The sequence below is a fragment of the Colletotrichum aenigma genome, assembly GCF_013390185.1.
Source record: "Colletotrichum aenigma strain Cg56 chromosome Unknown KSG_Cg56_contig03, whole genome shotgun sequence".
NCBI lineage: Eukaryota > Fungi > Ascomycota > Sordariomycetes > Glomerellales > Glomerellaceae > Colletotrichum > Colletotrichum aenigma.
This window is the reverse complement of record NW_023500909.1, coordinates 4,451,289-4,470,928: the sequence shown is the minus strand read 5'-3', so window position 1 is coordinate 4,470,928 and position 19,640 is coordinate 4,451,289. Positions and strand designations below refer to the sequence as shown.

Sequence of the window (19,640 nt, the reverse complement as noted above, 5' to 3'; positions counted from 1 at the left end):
AGCGGATACAAGCCCGGGGGAGACCCTGAGGGACAGGGGTCTAATGCGGGGTGATAAGATAGCCCACCTAGCCTCTTGTGATTGGCCAATCTTTACCAAATCGAGGGGCTGGCGCATACCGCCCGAACCTCCAACTCTTTTTTTTTTTTTTTTTTTTTTTTTTTGTCGGTCTCGTTTGAGTGACGGCAAAATTTCCTACCGCGCGACAGCTGTTGCGGTCTCACCTCTGAACTCCATCTCCCACAACACACGTGCGCGCGCGACCAACAACACACGCACGTCAACAGAGCCTGCATCATGGGTCGCAAGTTCAAGGTTGGTAGCTTTTTAATGTCGAAATGAAGGTTTGATTGTGCTGACGTGCGCGGTAGGGCAAGAAGGGCAAGGGACGCGGCGGCGGTGCTGACCGCGGCCGCCAGCCTCGCAGCGAGTCGTGGCAGTCGTACCCGGCCGTCGACAAGAAGAACGAGAGGCTTCAGCGCTACTACAACACCATCATCGGCCTGTCCGAGGAGGAGCAGGGTCCCTTCTGGGATGCGCTGCGCAGAGATCTCCCCAACAGCTTCCGTTTCTGCGGCTCCAAGGGGTACGTCGCAGTGACTCAATTGAGATCGATCATGGACTTCGTACTGACTCCCATATAGCCACGCCTTGACCGTGAAGAAGCTCTTCCAGGAACGTTACATGCCCGAGATCGTCAAGATCGAACACGCCGACGGTCGCGCTGTCGAGCCCCCCAAGCCTCTCGAGTGGTACCCCAATGAACTCGCCTGGTGGATGACCACCCCGAAGAACGTCATTCGCAAATATGCTCCCTTCTCCTCATTCCAGAAGTTCTTGGTCTCTGAGACGAGTGTCGGCAACACGAGCAGACAGGAGGTCGTCAGCATGATCCCTCCTCTTTTGATGGACGTTCGTCCTGGCATGACTGTCCTGGACATGTGCGCCGCTCCCGGCAGCAAGGCCGGCCAGCTTCTTGAGATGATTCACCAGGGCGAGGAGGCTAGAATCCGAAAGGTCCTGCGCGCCTACGCCAAGGAGGATGGACTTGCCCTTGGCGACGAGACTGAGGAGGAGCGTGAGGCTGATCTCGCAGCCGACTCTTCGGATGACGGTCGTGCCACCGGTATTCTGATCGCCAACGACGCCGACTACAAGCGCGGACACCTCCTTGTTCACCAGCTCAAGCGCATTTCATCACCCAACCTGCTCGTCACTAACCACGACGCCACGCAGTACCCGGCAATCAAGCTCCGTTCGGACCCCGCGACCCCGAACAAGCCCGTCTACCTCAAGTTTGACAGAATCTTGGCTGACGTTCCTTGCTCTGGCGACGGCACCCTGAGAAAGAACGCGAACCTCTGGAAGGATTGGCAGCCTGGAAATGCCCTCGGTCTCCACGTTACTCAAGTCAGAATCCTGCTGCGTGCCCTCGCCATGCTCAAGGTCGGAGGCCGTGTTGTCTACTCTACCTGCTCCATGAACCCCGTCGAGAACGAATCCGTTATCGCTGCTGCCATCGATCGCTGCGGTGGCCCCGACAAGGTCGAGATCGTTGACTGCAGCAACGAGCTGAAGGGTCTCATCAGAGCCCCTGGTATGCGCAAATGGCAGATCATGGACAAGTCTGGCAGGCTGTGGAGCTCTCAGGCGGAAGTCGATGAGTTCACCAAGAACAGCACCGATGGCATCGCCCCCGGCAGACTTGCCGAGACCATGTTTCCTCCCTTGGAGGACAGCGTCTGCGCTAACCTTCCCCTTGAGCGTTGCATGAGAGTCTACGGTCACCAGCAGGACACCGGCGCTTTCTTCATTACGGTCCTGCAGAAGAAGTCGGAGCTCAAGATTCGTCCCGAGGACCAGAAGTCCGATTCAAATGGGACCGGAGCGACCGTCACACCCGCGGCTGAGAACGGCACCGAAACCAAGACGGAGGAGAACACTGAAGAGAAGATCGAGAAGACTGACGAGAAGGTTGAAGAGAAGACTGAGGAGACGGCCGAGGCTGCGTCTGAGGAGCCCGCGCAGGATACCACAAACGGCACGAAGCGACCGCGCGACGACGAGGCGGCTGAAGGCGAGTCCCAAGACGCGAAGAAGCCCAAGCTTGCGTCGCAGAACAAGCCCCAGAAGTCCAACCGCAACGCCCACGGCCAGGTCGAGGAGCCCTACAAGTACCTCGACCCCAAGCACGAGGTCATCCAGCACATCAAGGGATTCTACCACATCTCTTCTCGTTTCCCAGAAGACCGCTTCATGGTGCGCAACGCCGCCGGCGAGCCTGCCAAGGCCATCTACTACACCTCTGCTCTGGCGCGCGACATCCTCAAAGAGAACGAGGGTCGCGGCATCAAGGTCATCCACGGCGGCGTCAAGATGTTTATGAAGCAGGACGCCCCGTCTGCCGAGGTCTGCCGCTGGAGAATCCAGTCCGAAGGCATGCCCATCCTCCAGGGCTATGTCGGCGAGTCTCGCGTCGTCCGCCTCACAAACAAGGAGACCCTCCGCAGGCTCCTCATCGAGATGTTCCCCCGTATCGCCGACGGCGAGTGGCAGTCCATGGGCGAAATAGGAGAGCGCATCAGGGACATTGGCATGGGCTGCTGCGTGCTGCGGGTTGAGCCCGACGGCTCCGATGCCTCCTTCAGCGAGCGTATTGCGCTCCCGTTGTGGAAGAGCATCCACTCCCTCAACCTCATGCTGCCCAAGGACGACCGCACAGCGATGCTCTTGCGTATTTTCAACGACACCACGCCGTTGATCAACAACAGCCTCCAGAAGCAAAAGCAGATTGACGAGGCTGCCAAGGCCAAGGCCGCTGAGGAGGCCGCAATCGCCGAGCAGGAGTATGCCGATATTGAGGACGCACCCACTCCCGAAGAGATGGATTTCGAGCCCACCTCGGTGCCCGCGGCTGAAGAGGCCGCTCCCGAGACCACCAACGGAGAGAACTAGGGTACGCCGTTTGCTGTTGCTTGGAGAGAGAGCAAATAGGATCAGCTCTGGGAAGATACCTTTGGCGAGAATAGCAGTGGAGGAATCGTGAGCAACAACAGCCAAGAGCAGTTATGGGAAGACGTGTTTGCCCAGGAGGACCAATTGATGGCTGATGAGAAGCGTGAGGAGCCTGATGTAGCTCCAGTTGGCACCCCTGTGCCCGAAAGCTGGCCATCGGGATCCGCAAGAGCTCGTCACATCAGTAATAGTCTCTGGGAAGTTCGCCGGGAGCGAGCAGACTACGCTGCTGACCCGGGATGGAGATGGGACGGGCTGAGGCTCTGGCCCATTCCGAAGGCGGCAACCTGCGAAAGGTACTAGACGAAAGACAAAATGTATGAGTACATGAGAGATTAGTTGGAGTAGCACATCACAGTCTGTGAATAGATTTCTTTGGCATTGAATCAGACTTCTATCTCCCGGCATGCGTTGTTGAATGATCGTGCGTGCTTTCTCACATGAGGGAAAGGAATTAAAGAGCATAAAGAGGGCAAATCTGAATAACATCTGTTGGGCGCTATCAGCACACAATAAAGACCAGATTCTAAAAGCACCCAAGTGGTCTAGATATTGTTATGTTATTCGCAGAGCAGAGGTTGCACAGGTTGGGAATTACACAAGGCAGGGCAAAACATAGTAACAAACTGAATAGCTTGTTTACTAAGTTAAGTCCCTCAATCCTTTGACCCCTCTGCACCAGAAGTATTGTGACTTGAAGAGGTGTCTGGGGTTAGTATCCCAGGAGACACTAAAGAGTCTGACGAAACTCTGGACAGGCAAAAAGGGAAAAGAGATGTGTGCGCTGCAATCGCGGACGGGAATTGAGCCCGACGTGGCTGTGATGATGTTAGAAGACATGCAGACGACGTATGTTCAGGAACAGATGGTGCTTACGGGTCGAACCCACAACCTTGAGATTAAGAGTCTCACGCTCTACCGATTGAGCTAGCCGGGCAAGTTGATGAAGAGTCATGATGGGGAGGTGGGTTTATGGTGGGAGACGACGTGAGGTTCTCGCAAGTGGGGGGCTCGTCTCCTTCCTGTGGGGTTTCCGAACCTCTTGAAGTTGACTTAGAAGTTAAGCTGAGACTCGACAATGTGGCTTGGGTTGTTGTCTCCCGCAACGTGACAAAGTGTTGAGCCGCCTGCGTGGTGTTACAATGTCAAGTTAGCGGAGAACAACATCTATTCTATCCGTTCTGAGCAACAAGCCGGCAGTAAATACAGACTGGCTGGCCAAACGAAGAGTCCCTATGTGACTTGAAAAGATCCCAGTTGGTAGTGACTAGCTGATTTCAGAGCTCATTCGACGAGGAAGCCCTCCTTTACTTTGTCTCATGCGACGTAAACGGGTTGGGACTGCATCCTGCTTCTTCGCCCTGATGGAAATAGAGCATCGGCAGCATGCTTGGTATTTAATCCGGGACATGTATTTGCTCTGAAGTCGTCTCCAAGCCGAATTTGCGAGCCTTCTTTGAACTCTTTCAGATGTTTGAACACCGAGGCCCCCTATGTGAGAGGCTAGGTGCTCGTAGCAGGAAGATTGGCCAGTAAGTAGCGCAGAACAGATTAGCAAGTGCGCCGGGTATTGTACTGAATAAGACCCAATATAAGCCCCAAGACAGGGACGAATGACACCCGGGATTCTGTTCTAGCATGTGTCCGCAACCTCTCCGTCGCGAAAGTCACATCCGTAACCCTAGTCTGGACTGTACCGTGTGTTACCAAGCTGATCGATTGCATTCGCCTTCGCGCGGAATCGACCATCAATGCATTCCGCGGGTTGGTGTTGAACTCGTCATACGTCGACCTTCTTGAAACTTATACTTGTTCACTAGCAGCCTGCTTCTAAACATCAACTGGTCATGAACTCTACCTGTTGACGGAAAATCATTATTGAGAAGCCCACGAAATCTTGTCTCGGGAGCCTGTTCAAGCCTCTATATGCAGCCACCACGAGGTCCCCTCCGTACGTCAGAGAGGGCCGTCGAAGCCGGGGTCCCTGAAGTTTATGGGTAACACTCATACGCTACCTATTTAAGTTGACGCTGGAGAGAAGAACAGATCTATACACGCAACGTGTCACATCTGACTCTATCGGGTTCGCAAGGATACTCAAACTACCGTAAAAGGCCTCTTGGTCTTGTCAGACGGCATACAAAGTGCCCATCAAACGACCCTCTTCCACACGGATGCCCCAGGTATCCTGGCCTAGAGCTGCTAGATTGTCCGATTGAATACTCGCATCTTGATGACGGTAGGTAATCAAATCTGTGAAGATCTGCTGGAGTAGTTGAAAACTTAGATGCAGCCTACTCCATTCCCGCCAGCGTCATTTTCTAGGTTAGTGGTCGTCTGGGAGAGAGCTATTGGACTCTGATGAGCTCTTGTCACGCCATATTGTCACGCCATAGAACCTGCTACTGGATGAATAGCTCGAATCTCATCCCAGATAGCCCAGAATCTCACTTGGCTCTCGATGTCGATGTGACGCGGCCATGCCTATGAAGAACGCCAATCTGACGGCACAAGCGACGTGCTCCTGTAAGCAATTTCCAACCCGCCGGCAGTAAATCAGGTTTTCACCCCGCTCCGTAATACCGCTGACAATGCATGGCGTTAGAAATCATCCAGTGTTGGAACCCCAATCTTTATCGAGGACCGGCGTCGAACGGCATGAATTGCCTGATACATCCCCCTCATTTCCCTCTCAAGTTACTAACAAAAGCCCTTCATCAAGCTTTCCCTACATTCGAATTGTCGTCATGATGACGATCCACCGAAATCCACCAAGATATCATTATATACGGAGAACAATAGAATCCTCGTCCGTCATGGAGCAAAGCAAGATGATTGTCGAGACCGGGCCACAGAAGAACGGGCTCGTTCCCCCGAGAACCGGTGCCCCGTGATATACCTCCCAATATATCATGTACCCAGAAAAAAGACCACATAACAGAAAATCCAACGCAAACTGTCTCAAAAATTCTCCGCAGGTTCTCCTACAAACCCATGCATCGTGTAAGCAGTCGAGGGGTGGCCGGCCGGCCTCCCGGAGTTCCCAACAGCGCATAAGATCGTCGGACCATCGACTCCGGGACCCAGAAGCCAGGACGAACCCATGTCAGAAACCGTCAAAACCCCGCGACAAAAGAGAGTTCAGATGCAGAGACAGACACGGCACACCAGAAACCCCAAAAAAAAAACACAAATACTTGCATTCACACAGATTTGAGGGGTTCACGCCTGCCACCCCTTCCCCCCTCGCACAGGGATTATGATTGCAAGACGGCGTTCCTGTATATATGATATGCTATCTCATGACCATTTCCCTCATATACCCGTACACGCGGAACAGCCGGACGGCCGCTCCGCTAGTCATTTCTCACATGACGAAGCGCATCCCGTTCTATCGTTACACAAGACATATATCCCAAATGTCCCATTAACAAAACTCCCCAATATTCCCGGACCTAAGAGAACCAAGTTGGAAGAAACATCCCAAAAAACCAAATAATACGCAAACCTGTGGTCATTTCTTTCTGTTACCTGGTAGAAATGCCGATTCTGTCACTGTCTTTTTGTGTTGTTATCGTTGGTCTTTTTTTGCTGAGAGGCAACGACGGGCTGGTCTGCCTCTCCATTTGATCTTGTTGAAAAAGGACGTAGGTGGTGTCGCCCTCATGTTTTACAACCCTCCGGCCGAGCATCAACGAAACCGAATCGCAACCGTTGAATCGACCTGGACGAAGATGACGGCGCCTTCGACTTGATTTTGGAGAGTGGGCTTCGAGAAGGTTGGAAAGAAAATGGCGTTCCGTCATGGGGTCGTCGCGTCGTCATGTCGTTCACCGTCCTGCAGGCGACCATGATCCTCGGTCTCATCACGAGGAGAGATACACGTTGCCGACTTACACCCTTGGCGACGAAATGCCTGGGTTCAAGGCCGAGGTGAAGTCATCCAGCAGAGAAGGAGACGGAAAGAGAATAAGGGGGAGAGAGAAAGGAAATAAGAAAAGGGGCTCGGAGCTGGTGGTGTTCGTGACGTCGAGAACAACTTCGTCATCAAAAGTCCTCGCCGTCCATCAAACAACGATACCAGAAGAAGTAACAGCACGCAAACACCCACATCGCACCTACACTGGGACCGCCCACGACGTCGACCATCTCGATGCGCCGCGGCCCCGGTGCCCTCGACTCCTCCCGGCGGATGCGCTCCTGTTCTGCGAATCGCACACGGTTGTACAACTCCCGGGAGGGCGCATAGGTCGGCGGCGGCTGCGAGACGACCAAGCCGCCACCTCGGCCGCTGCTGCGACTGTTACCGGAAGTGCTTCTCGAATGCGTCGGCGGCGCAGCCCTCATACTCAGATTCCGTCTCGGCGGATGCTCGACATGTTGGACCTGCGGCACACTCCCTCCGCCCCCACCACCGCCGCCCGTGTTCACGGCATCACGACGTCCTCCGTCGTCACCATGGCGACCATCGTCCGAAGAGGGATGAGACGAATAGTCGGTGTAGATAGAGTAGAAGCTAACACGATGCCGGCCGAGGGCGCCAGAGCTGCGTTCGCTATTGCGGGGTTTGATGTCTCGTCCGTTGTAGTTGAATTCTCGCAGCCCGCGCTCAGCGCTCTCAAAAGGGGGCGGGGGAGGGGGAGGAGGGGGAGGAGCCAATGGAGGAGGGCCAGGGGGTGGAGGGACCTCGTCCGCCTCGTCGAGCCCCGTCAGCTGCTGCTTCTGCATCTCCTTGAGCTCGAAGAGCTGTCCCGTCGGACGCTCCATTCTGTAGAACTTGAGCTGCGGCGAGCCTTCGTCGAGCGGCGGCGTGAGGGTTTTCGAAGAGCTCATGGTGGGCGTTGAGTTGTTCGTCTCTCTCTCTTCTGACCTTCCGACCGTAAGGTCGTCATCAGCATTCGTTGGGCGTCGAGAGGAAGAGGGGGTTAATTTGATGTGTATCAACTGGCTGGAGACGCCCTGACTCGGCGGCAGGTATGACGACAGACGCTCAGGGCAGAATGTATTCATTCCGGGGTCATCGGAGCAGGACAAAGGAGCACGACGAATCTCGCGCTTGCGCGTTCAACAATCAACGGGGGTTCCGGAGTAAATCGTTGACCGGCGACGGTGATCATTTGATCAAGATGATGAGTTGTCCCGGAAGAGATGGGAGGATAGAGAGCTGTCACGCACCGAAGCTCCCGACATCCGTGGCAGCCGGCGAGGTGTCCGTCACAAGAGCCTCACGGCGCGGGCAACCCGCGGTCGTCATGTGCACAGAGCCATTTCATCGCCCTCCATCCCACCACCCCTTTGACGAAACCCAGATTGACTTTGGGGTCTTGGCTCAAGCTTCGCCCTCGCATGCCTTGGCCCACGGGTCTGAGGCGGGAATTTGTTTCTTGCGGTCTGCCCGTACATTGAGGAGGTTGCCAGCGTGCGAGGAGGTTGCCGGTCCACCAGTACCCGTAAACCAAAGGAAAGTCCAAGTTGCACCCACGCGTCCGAGGCCCCTAAAACACAGTCGTACAGCTATCGGCAATGATACCATTCAGAGTTTGGTTTGCTGTTTCTCGACCGCGTCTTGCGGGAGCGTGAAGGTGCACTCACTACCCTCGCCGTCTGTGTGTGTGCATGTGTATGTGCCTGTGTGTTTGCGTGCAAGTCTGTCCTGCTTACCGCATAAGAGAGTCCGAACGAGCGGCGGGATATCGTGTTCTAGGCGAATGAGAAGTCGGCTTGCGGGACCCAAGTGATCGGAAACGGAAAATTCTAGTGCGCGCCGTCGTCTCGAGTTTCTCGTGCTGGTATCGGAGAGACGAGGTTGGCGCGGCGGGTCCCCTGGGGAAATCGGCGCCGGCCGTTGTGGAGGAATGACCGGCCGTGTTGAAGATGCCGATTCCTATCGTGCCCGTCGGTTTCGTAATGTGTAATCTAGCATGGTCGGTCAAGCAATGCCCCGAAGGACCTATTTCGCCACGACTCGAGTCATTGCCGTCGGCAAAAGAGGGATTGTGCCATCATAGCGCCGTCATCGTCAGAACTCAAGACAATCCCGATATAGGTCCCTTGGAAACCATCGACCGTTGGCTCAGCTATATCGGGCTGTGACTTTGGGGCTCTGTTTCTGACGGCAGCTGTCCATCAGATCTGGTTAGGATTCAGATAAGAACACGGGATTGCTGGTTAGTCACCCCTTCTTGCAACGACGTCAGCGTTCGTGACACTTATCAGCAGCAGATGCGAACTCGTGATGTGCCGTGCAGGTAGGGTCCCGGACGATGGCCGACGAGCCGCTAAGGCATGCAGTGCTTCGTTCGACGGCCTGCCGAGACGCTGTAACCCACTGCCATCTGCAACTGCCGGACTTGAAGATGATGGAGATCACCTGCGGGCGATGCTGGTCCCTGGCCGAGAGCAAAAGGGCGGTCACGGGCCACGAGATGGGCGAGAGCGTGCTGGTGCAGGCCGTTGCGCATTGCTCTTTTCTCCGGGGCGTCTCCTTGCTTCCGTTTGCTCGTCATCGCTGATCAAGCAGTGAATTGACGTCTTGCAGCTGTTCAGCCACTTCGTCGTCGAAGATTGGGGAACCATAGCCATATCGTACTTGCTCTGATCATGCCCTCCAGCTTCAAGCCTCAAAGTCGTTACTTCTCGTCTCAACTTTGCCTCACCGTTCGTACAGCAGCCAGCAGGTGCGACAAGCTCGCCTGCATACTAGCATCCAGCATATACGTCTGTGTGGGGTCAGATAATCAGGCCATTTGCAATCTTTAGCAGCAAACTATGCGGCTAGGCACGCATCGACTTGCGGTAGCCGAGGCTATGCGGCCAGGACAACTTCTGCCTCTAGTCTTGGGACGAGACTTAGTTGACAGGCGGAAGGGTGCGTGCAGCGGCTAGTCTCGACCGCGCCATCGCTAGATGGCATTCGTTGAATCTGCACCCCGACAGACGGGGGTAAAATACCTCCTTCAGGTACAGGGCCTTCATCCAGGAATCCGTAGGAAATGACACCCGTGTATTAGTTGATGATAGACAGTTCCAGACCCAAACGAACGGATATGCTGGCAAACATGGCTGCCCTCCACTCTCTGCCGTAGCTACTAACGGCTGTGTACCTCAGGCTCAGTCCGGTTGTGGCACTTGGGTTCGCGTGGTGTTCAGCCACGGCTTGGAGCTCCATTGTGTCTTTGGTAGAAACATGGACCCAAGACAGAGGTATCGGCAGATTCGCCAAGCCCCGACAGGATAAAACAAAACGCACAAAGCCTGAGGGCATAGTCTCACGAAGGGCGTTTTGCCACGCGAGAGAGTAGCACAGCTGCATCCGCGGTTGCCCAGCATCCAAGACCATCCGGGTCCTGGATTCGGAAAACTGCGGACTCCCGTTGTGCAGGGAAGATGAGGTTGAGGTCACTCCGCGCCTACAACCCCAATTCAACTCTACTTGAACATGCCGTATCCATGTGGGACACTATGCCGAACGGCAGATTTGAAGATTGAATGGCAGCTCAACCAGCGCTGTATAGTGTGAGCGCAATTGGTTCGCCAAGCGAGAAGAGTCATTGAAGTCAGATCAGTACTGCGGAACGTCGGTTTTTGTGTAACGTTCCTCACCCTACTTGCCATGAGCGGTGACGCCTGCGTGGTTGACGGGGATTCGAGCGGGCGCGTTGATTCGGTAGTCCTGCGGATAACCAGCAAATGATGGCTCGCTGATTCACTACCGCCGATGAGGAGCAACTGCCGTGGCTGGTAAATTGGCAATGTTTGGCTATCGCGTTGTCCGAGCCGAGCATTGATGAGCAGCCATCCGTACTTCGTAGACCGGATACCTAATATGACCTTCATGTACCGCAGGCTAGGATGGGCTGTCAACTAAAGGTGGGCAAAAAGCTCCAGCTGTCAGAGGCGTGGTCGTGATTGATGCCCTGGCGCCGCCAAAAAAACTAAAGACACGGCTTTTCAGGCTCCCTTGGCTACCCCCTATTAAGCTCATCCTTCCACGGGCATTCTAGAACCAAGCCCACCCCCGATGATATTCTTGAAAACGGCCTTGGTTCAGGTCGAGACGGTCCATCATTAAACCAAGCCCGTCGCGACCCAATTTGAGAGTATTCTGTGTGAAACGGTCTTATTTGGCCCCGAGAGGCATCGTGACTTGACATGGATACAGGCGTTAGGTCAAACGCCTCGAAATGAAGCTGGGCGGCGTAGAGGAGAGCGAGCGACCCACGTCGTGGCCGGCAAGCTGTACGCAATTCAACACATGGCTAAGTACCTTGTACGAGGTCACAGTCCGATCGACCTGTCAGCCCCGGCCCTAGAGGCTAGACAGCTAGGAAGCGCTCGCTGTGTCGTACGACGGAGGGGTGCCGATCGACCATGCTCCACCGGGAGAGCCGCCTTCATCCTCCCTTTCGTGTAAAAGTGCTCCGTACAGACAAACTTTGCGGTGTGTATTGTGTACCTTGCGCTCAGGGATCGGCTGGCAAGGCTTGACCAAGGATGCTGTTGCTCTGGATCCGGTGTCAAAAATGTGCCACGCGACGTTGTGACGAGCCGGGATGGGGCCAAAAAAGCGGTGTTAACTGGTCCTGGAAACAGTTTGGAAAGAGAAGTGCCAAAGAAAAGTTTCATATCATTGCTGAGGAGTGGCTCCCGCGGAGTATCTTGCTCAATGTTGTCCACACCGCGCCAGGAGACACTTTAACTCTATACCAAGTAACGAGTGGGATTGGCCGGCTATAGTTTGTTTCTTCATCGCTTCGTTACTGGCTCTCATGTGTCTCGGGGGCTCTCCCCGAGACCTCTGGCCAAGGTTGGTCTGAAATGACCGCTTCGTTATGCGTTGCGTTTGTTTGATACGCACCATTGGCCCCGAAGCCGCCGACCTGGATGAAAGTTTTTGGAGCTTGGCCCATTCTCCGGCGGCCGACCTGCAACCCGCCTTTGGTGACATGCGGTCGGTATCTTGTGCTGGGCTTCCTGCCCACCCATACCCGCGTTGCCCTGGGCTGCGATGGTTCATCGCTGACCGCTTTGACCCGGCCACTCGGAGCCATGTCGTTGGCGGGTGCCTCCAACGGGTTGTTTGCTTGCTTGCTTCACCTCCATTGTATATCCGCTTTGCCGTATCGAATGCACATGCGTACACTGGGGGTTGTACGCCTGAGGCGTGTTCTCGTCCTCCCCTGTGCACGCGGTGACTTCACCGATCTCAGCTAAAGGCATGGCAGGGCGGCAAGGGAATACCCGGCCCTGCCATGTGGCATTGGAGATTTTTCCCTTGATCCCGCCGACCTGTAATTTAAGCACCACAGCATGCATACGAAGCGTGAAAGCCACGCCGGTATCCGGACCGCACCCTGCTGGTTCCGCGTTTCTTGCGGTTTCACGCTTGATCGGCGTAGCCGTCAGTTCGTGGCAACACGGCGAGATTGGCGATTTCGAACTAGCGACCGCCCATCTTCATCGGTTGGCGATGGACGATGGGTTCAAGCCGATGAACCAGCCCAGGGCAGTTGTCGTCTCAACAGGCGCCTCTGTGTCCCTTCTTTGGACAGGTCGCTTTGGTTATGATGACTCAGGTGACAAGTCGGTCAGTGGTGTTCCCTGTCGGTGTTTGTCTCGTAAGCGGCGTCTACTTCAAATTTGGGCCCAGTCTCCCATGTGCCAGCGTACCGCACAAAATCCTTCAGACCAGGCCCCTGGCGTCGAGTGCGAATTTCCGTGTGGCTTGCTAACCCACGTGGCAATCTCCACCATTGACGCCAAACACGGCTTAGGCCAGGGACCAGTAGTCTTCCATCAGTGTCGTGCGGTTGCTGCTGGGTATCTGTACAACAGTCTCTGATCATGCCGAAGATGTGATGCCGCAGGCCCTAGAGGCACTTGTTGAACGCTGGTGTATTGATGAGAGCTTGGCAACCGTGCCTCTAGCCTGCGCCTTCGTGACTGTCATTGTGATTCGATATATGCCCCGCGCCATCTGCACGTTGACCAGAAGCGCCCGCTGAGGCCATAGGCTGCGGCGCGCTTATCAATAAAAAACGGCGGGCGGCCAGCCAGGGTTGAGCATCAATAGGACGAACTGCTCGACGCCGGTCAGATGAGCGGCCAGCCGGCAGCCAGGGGCAGCTTTCAGGCACTGCCAGTCTGTTGGTGCATTACACGGCGTTGTTGGACCTGTTGCATAACGGTTCCGATAGGCGACGACTAGACACCACGCGATCCAGGTACCTCCTCTTTCTCTCCATTGGCGACATCCCAGCCTGAGGTTGAGGTGATATTGAACGGGATCACTGGCGATGCGCTTATCAATGCGAGGCGTATCCGGGTAAATTCAAGCATGCGCGTTCGCTGTGCAGCATTAGGACTTCGAACTGTCCGCAACACCGAGAATCGGTCCATTTCACTGGCAAGGGAGCCCTCAGCACAGTTAAATTCAAGCAGTCGTTTGCAAGAAAAAGAAACGATTGCTTGAAACAAGCCTTGCCGAACACGTGTAGCTGCGGGCTGACGGAGGCCACCCCGGATTCGGGTTGACGGGCGGAAACAGAAAAAGAAGCAAACGCTCGCATGTATCCATCCGTAAAAGAAACCCCTCACAAGAAAATCCACGTGGAAACAACGGGGGTTAGCCAAGGATTACGCCAATGGCTTCCGTCGCAAGATCGATTTACCACCGTCTACTTGTCAAGTCAAGCCGCGTCGTGTGTGGTAGGTAAACCCGTGTACTCCCCACCAGATGTATTTACCGACTTATTGACGCCCTGCAGCTTGACGGAGCAATGTAGCGCCCGCTAGGTCGTGAGGTATTTGTTGCGCTCTGTATACGCTCCTCGAAGTATTTCGACTCCAACCTCACCGCCGCTCATCCAGTTGAAATGCTGTGGGGTGGCTCTCTCACAAACCCTGTGTGGGGGATTCCACTTTGCCCTTTTCGGATAGATATAGGGCCCTGGTCTCGAACGTTCCCCTGAGTAACCCGAACGTGCGTGTCGCTGAAAGCCTGGCCGTAGGCCATTCCACGCCGCAGTTCCGACAGCCGGGCAGCAATTTAGAAACGGGCTCATATCGCTGCTGAGCGAACGATATTAATGTTTTTGGTGAGATTGACGCCCGCATTCGCTAGTGCACCAACTCGGGCCATGACCTCATTCTTCCAGAAGGCAACTTCGAACCGAGCCAGGCCCAACGCAGCATGGTTGCATGCATAGCCTCAACAAGACCCCTTGGCATCGTCCCCACGAACGATCAGCCGTGTCTTTGATCCTGTCACGTAATTTCAGCTCGTCGATGGATCAGCCGTCTCAGATCAGTCGAAACGCGTTTAACTACCCGCCAGATGAAAAGACACGTGTTGAAGCGCCGCCACATTCCCACCACGTTCGATCATGTCTCCGCTATTGGGCTCGCAATGCGGCGATCCAAGTGATAGGTCGCAACATTGTCGTGCAATACGTGTATGTCGCCCGGATGACTGATGTGACATTGTACGTGGGTGTGAATTTGCTAGCCTGAGCAACCTTCACCGAGCTTGTATCGGGGTTTGCATCGCCTGGTCGCTGGCTGCTGGTCGCTATCCGAGCTTTCAAGCGATCCCCTTTCTCTACGTGTTGTGTCTTTATCATCGTAGGCGCTGTATTGACCGTGAAAGTCTTCTCCCCTTAGTCGTGAATTGTAGCCGAGACTGCTATGGCAATACGGACCGAGAGCCGTTAAAGCCCTACCATGGATCGCTGCCCTCGCGCATAGTTATGCTTTCGGCTACCAATCCAGTTTGGGGCATCGCCGGTATCCACTGAACTGACCAGCCGTTACAATGAGGAGTTGCGAGATGCTGCGTACTGCATAGTAGTGGTTTGCGCCGCCAGATAGTACCGCGCTTGGCAGTTGGAGGTGACTGATCCCATGTGCTGGTTTCAGGGAGCATCCCAGGTGTGAACTGCCGTTCACTTTGGAACCTGACCCGTCAGAGTTGCGCGTCGTTCGGTATCGCGGTTTGTTTTGAAATAGGACATTTTGATAAGCTGCGCAGGAAGCTCCCGGATATCTCTCTCATTTGCTCGCTGGACGCGGCAGGTGTGAAACACAACCACGGTATGCATCACGGGAACAGCCTCTCGCTGCTCAACCACAGTTGCGCTTTTCTTGTCGGCGTGTTTTCGGGTTGAGTAAACCCGATAACGATCTGATGTGTGCTTCGCCTATTAACTGAAATGCGCTTTTGGGACCGGCGTCCGCGGATTTTTCGTTTGATCTGATCCTCAATTCGACAGACAGTAGAGTTCAACTGGTGCCAGGACTGCCGAGCAATGGCTGACCTATCATTACTAAAGGTTGCTGCCGTACATCGAGGGCAGATGCGGGAAGACGGGCAGCGAAACGTCAGACGTTTGAAACCGAAGCAGGCTTCCCGGGCTCTTCAAGCTTTGCTTCAGTCGGTTAGCCTGGCATCATCAATGGAGTGACTGGCTGTTCGCAAGTGTTTTTGGTTCCTTGTGTGCCCTACTGCACCCGTGCTGTACAATGTTGCCGGTATTATGCGCTGTACCTCGAAGTTTCGCCGCAGACCGCCTTGTCCAAAACCGCAATCAAACCCGGGGTGTTCCCTCGCTTGTGTTTCCACGAGGGCTTCTAGAAGTCCAGTCGTAGGGATGTTCTGTGGGCGAGAGGCGGTGCAAGGCTCCTCTGATCCACCAGCTCCGGCGTCACAGAAACACCATGATTAACGGGCGGTGTTGAGCTGTGGAGCGTCTCTTTAACCGCACGCCGTACGGATACACAGAAGCCGTTTGTTCGTCTCGTTTGTAGCTGCAGCCGAGACGATGAGAAGGGAATGAGATGCCACGGTGTGCACGCCCTTAGCTAGGAATAGTCTGCATCAGTCCACGCCCACAGTGACGCCGGATGGTCAAATGGCTTGTCTCGTTGCGCATGAAGTGTGACTGATTTTTTGCATCAAAACTTTTCAGCCTCGTCCGACGGCAGCGAGACGACGGGAGGGCATTAGCAACCAGCCACTAACCACACAGCTAGGTAGCGAGCGGCGACAGGCACACTGAGGCACCTATGAGCAAGCTCGATTGACCCCTAAACCCCTAACACGGTGGTCACGGCAGGCTGAAGCTCCTTGGGACTTTCGTCGGTAGTGCATGGCAGGCCTACAGTGTAGTGCCTGCGGGCCTCAGCCCCAGGTAACTGCGCTATGTAAGCTGCGTAGTTCAAAAAAGAGACTTTTTAAGACTAATTAATAGGGTACTTATAGCTATACTACTACGAATCCTCTTATATTTAATGCTACTGTATCTTAGCTAATAAAACTATCTACTATACTAACGTTATTAATATCTCTATTAATATAATATCTAAAGCTTAATATAGAATTTTATTATTAATTACTATTAATATAGTTTTAAAAGTTTACTATATATAAATAATATACAGTTAGTTTATTATTAAACCTCTTAAGAACTATATATAACTTAATAAGCTAAACTAAACTCTTTAATAATAATTTATTTAATTATTTATTAAGATTAATTATTTTATTTTTTTAAAACTAATATTCTTCTTAATAAGATATATATAGAAATAAAGATATTATTAGAAGTTAAGTTTATATAGATAGCTAGCTATAGCTATCTCTATATTATAAATATTAATAGGGTTAAGTAAAGCTACTTTAGAAGATATTAATAAAAATATTACTATAGAAGGGTTAATATAGTATTAGAGTTTTTATAGCTAGTTTAGCTAGTTTTATAGCTATATTAATCTTTACTTTTAAGGTTATCTATAACCTTAAGAGATAAGGCTAAATAGTAGCATATCTATTAATACCTTAAAGCTTATTAGTAAAAAAATCTCTTTCTAGAACACTAACAAAAAAAAAAAAAAAAAAAAAACTGGGTAACAAAACCAAAAGGCCTGCAGTGTAGCGTGGTGAGAGAGGTGCAGAAGTTGGGGTTCCACGTTGTCTGCGCACGCTGATTTGGCGCATACCTGGAACCTGAGATGCGATGCTGGGCTATTGAGCGGGCAGACGATGGACTAGCGCTTCAGGCGATGCTTTGTTAGGGAGTTGAGTCGCGGTCCTGGCTGGCAACGGCGTCCAAGTGGGCGTTTTGGGGGGCGGCGACAAGGCTCAGAGTGCCAAGGGGGTAAAGATCGGCGTCCGGGACCAAGGGACCACAGCGTGTCGTCCGGAAATAACGAGCTCACGGTCCACGGCTCAAGGTCCACGGTCCACGGAAGACGAGTCTGGCGGCCCATCCATGATCCAGGAGCTCCTCAGTCATCACGGTGACTCCGAGAGCGACGTCTCTTGGGAGCAGCTACCTTTGGCTCACACCCGTCAAGCCAAGCATCGGTAGCGACGTTGAAAGTCACGGCACGCAGGCTGAGGGTTTCACCATCTTTCCGCGTCTTCCTGCGTGTCTGGTTCCAAGGTGTCCTCCTGGTTGAGGTCAGGTCAGGTCAGGTCAGGTAGGTGTTGAGACCCGAAGTCCTCGACATCGCCAGGTAGTCTGGATCGGTATCCGTGCTTTGTGTTGACATTGCAGAGCGCTGTCTGTATGTAGTCGAGCAGACGGCAATAGAGAATGCCGTTTCCGTCGTGGAATGCCGATGGGACTGCCGACAAAAGCATGGCTTCTCTGGGATTTTACGTTTTCCCTTCCGCGATCTGGGACTTTTCGATTGCCGTCGTCATGTTTCAGGCTTCTTTAATCGCCGTCGGAGGGAAGGCCGGCACGTTGAAAGAGTGGACGAATGGGGAGGAAGGGGGCGGCGTGCAAAACCTTATGACTCTGAGGGTCTATGTCAGACGGTGACGGTGCTTGCTGGATAGTAGTGGGTCGTCTGTAACGGAGGCGGAAGTGTACTTTGCTCAGCGCAGTACAGAATGGCAACAGTGGTGCGGTGCAGCGGATAGGACAGCGGGCAGCGTGTCTGGCGCCGGGGGCGAGGCGGCCAAAGTCAATCCCCAGAGCAGCCGCGCGAGGAGGGCTTGACGAGAAGATGGTGGCACAGTGCCGCGCCGTAGGGACCAGCTGTAAACACTGTCGGCTCAGGTGCCGAGTGGTGCGTGGAGCGAGGCTAGTCCAGCGTGCGAATTGAAACGGGATGTGTTGGGCTGGCCGGGTTAGCAAGTTGAGTTTTGGTTGAGTTGAGTTGGATTCGAGGTGGGTGGTGTGGGTGATCCTTTGGGATTTCCGGGTTGGATGGATGGATGGATGGTGGCCTGCATGGAAACGATCAGTCAGTCAGTGGGCAGCGAGCAGCACAGCGGGAGCATGTTCAACCGTAACGAGCAAGAAGGCGATGCGATGCGATGCGATGCGATGCGATGCAATCACGTAAGGTATCCCCATGCCTTAGGTTTGGACGGTAGCAGGAACTGTCATCAACGCACTGCAACGCAACGCACCGTTGTCCCTCATCGGCGACGGAAGGCAGGCAGATAGACAGACAGACGGCAGAAGCAGCGGCTGGAGACCGGGACCGAAGGGGGAAAAAAAAAAAAAGAAGCAAAAAAATTGGGCGGGAAATGAGGGGGGCGACAGACAGCAGGACGGGGACAGGGGTTTGTCTGCGTGGCAGCAACGTGACGCCGCCAAAGAAAGACGGAGACCCACCGGGATCCACTGCGTGGCTTGCAGGGAAGTTGCGGCCCCAAAACAGCTTGGCTGGGTGGGAGGAATCCCTGAGGCCACGCGCCGATCTGTCGGCCTGTGGTGAGACTTCCAGGAGCGGTACCCGCTCCATGCCTCATTGGTCGCTAGGCCTTGGCTTAGCACACTCAGGCAGCAAAATGCGAGAAAGTCGGTTTGTCTTTTCACGAGCGCTATCCGTCGCCCATGGAGGATTATGATCCAGGTATTTAGGTAAGTGAACACCGAGTGGACGGAACCCTTACACAGCCGGCGCGGTGTTCGGCGGTCGGCGCGGTGTTCGGCGATCGGCGCAGACTGCCCAGCGAGAGGCATTTCAGGTAAGTGCCTTCCTTCCATTGGTAAGGTAGATAGGTAAGGCACGGTACGGTAGGTAATAAGGGCAGGCACTGCAGGACGGGAGCTGTCGAAAAGGTACGAAGTACGTTCCTCGCCTTACCTCACTGCTTCCTTCCTTCCCTCCTTCCCTCCCTCCCTCCCACCGCCTTACCACTTTCTCCCCGAGGCATGGCATCTGCGGCCATCTGCCCCCATCTCGTAGGCACCTCCTTCCACCCTCGTCATCTCCACCGCACCCACACACATCGCGTCCCTCATTGGTCCACCTCGCTGGGTACCTGCCTGATGTACCCGGCGACACATGGAAGCCATGAGATGGACCCGATTGCTGTCTTGCGCACGCCTCTGTCACTTGTTCCGAATGTGAGCACACAAAGGTGGTCGGTACGTACAGTACATGCCCTCCACGGCAGGAGGTACTTGGCCTGTCTCGACTCACCCAGCCGCTCAAAGTCGAGGTACGGGCCACCGACTCTTGCTCACATCCACTGCTGCCCACTTTATCACCACCAGACCGTCCAATTGCACTACAGCCTACACCACATCTGAACCCTCACGATAAACGTCGTCAGCAACCTCTCCGCCCCGACTCCCCTCTCCTCGACCAGCCCTCCAGTTCCC

The 19,640-nt window shown here is 54.2% G+C and overlaps 3 protein-coding genes across 3 annotated transcripts; 1 reads left to right on the top strand and 2 right to left on the bottom strand.

Annotated features, from left to right (window-relative positions):
* Window positions 1-297: 297 nt before the first annotated feature.
* On the top strand, window positions 298-2,955 carry NCL1 (Multisite-specific tRNA:(cytosine-C(5))-methyltransferase; the record flags this gene model as incomplete). The annotated part of the gene is made up of 3 exons (XM_037320416.1): window positions 298-315; window positions 372-586; window positions 645-2,955. 3 exons carry the CDS (start codon window positions 298-300, stop codon window positions 2,953-2,955), a joined length of 2,544 nt encoding a protein of 847 aa, XP_037180954.1.
* Window positions 2,956-3,657: 702 nt separating this feature from the next.
* CGCA056_v005162 (uncharacterized protein) lies at window positions 3,658-3,970 on the bottom strand (the record flags this gene model as incomplete). The annotated part of the gene is made up of 2 exons (XM_037320415.1): window positions 3,658-3,833; window positions 3,892-3,970. The coding sequence occupies 2 exons, from the start codon at window positions 3,968-3,970 to the stop codon at window positions 3,658-3,660; spliced, it is 255 nt and encodes an 84-aa protein (XP_037180955.1).
* Window positions 3,971-7,062: 3,092 nt separating this feature from the next.
* CGCA056_v005161 (uncharacterized protein) lies at window positions 7,063-7,848 on the bottom strand (the record flags this gene model as incomplete). Its single annotated transcript, XM_037320414.1, has 1 exon — window positions 7,063-7,848. One exon carries the CDS (start codon window positions 7,846-7,848, stop codon window positions 7,063-7,065), a length of 786 nt encoding a protein of 261 aa, XP_037180956.1.
* Between the last annotated feature and the right edge of the window lie 11,792 nt (window positions 7,849-19,640).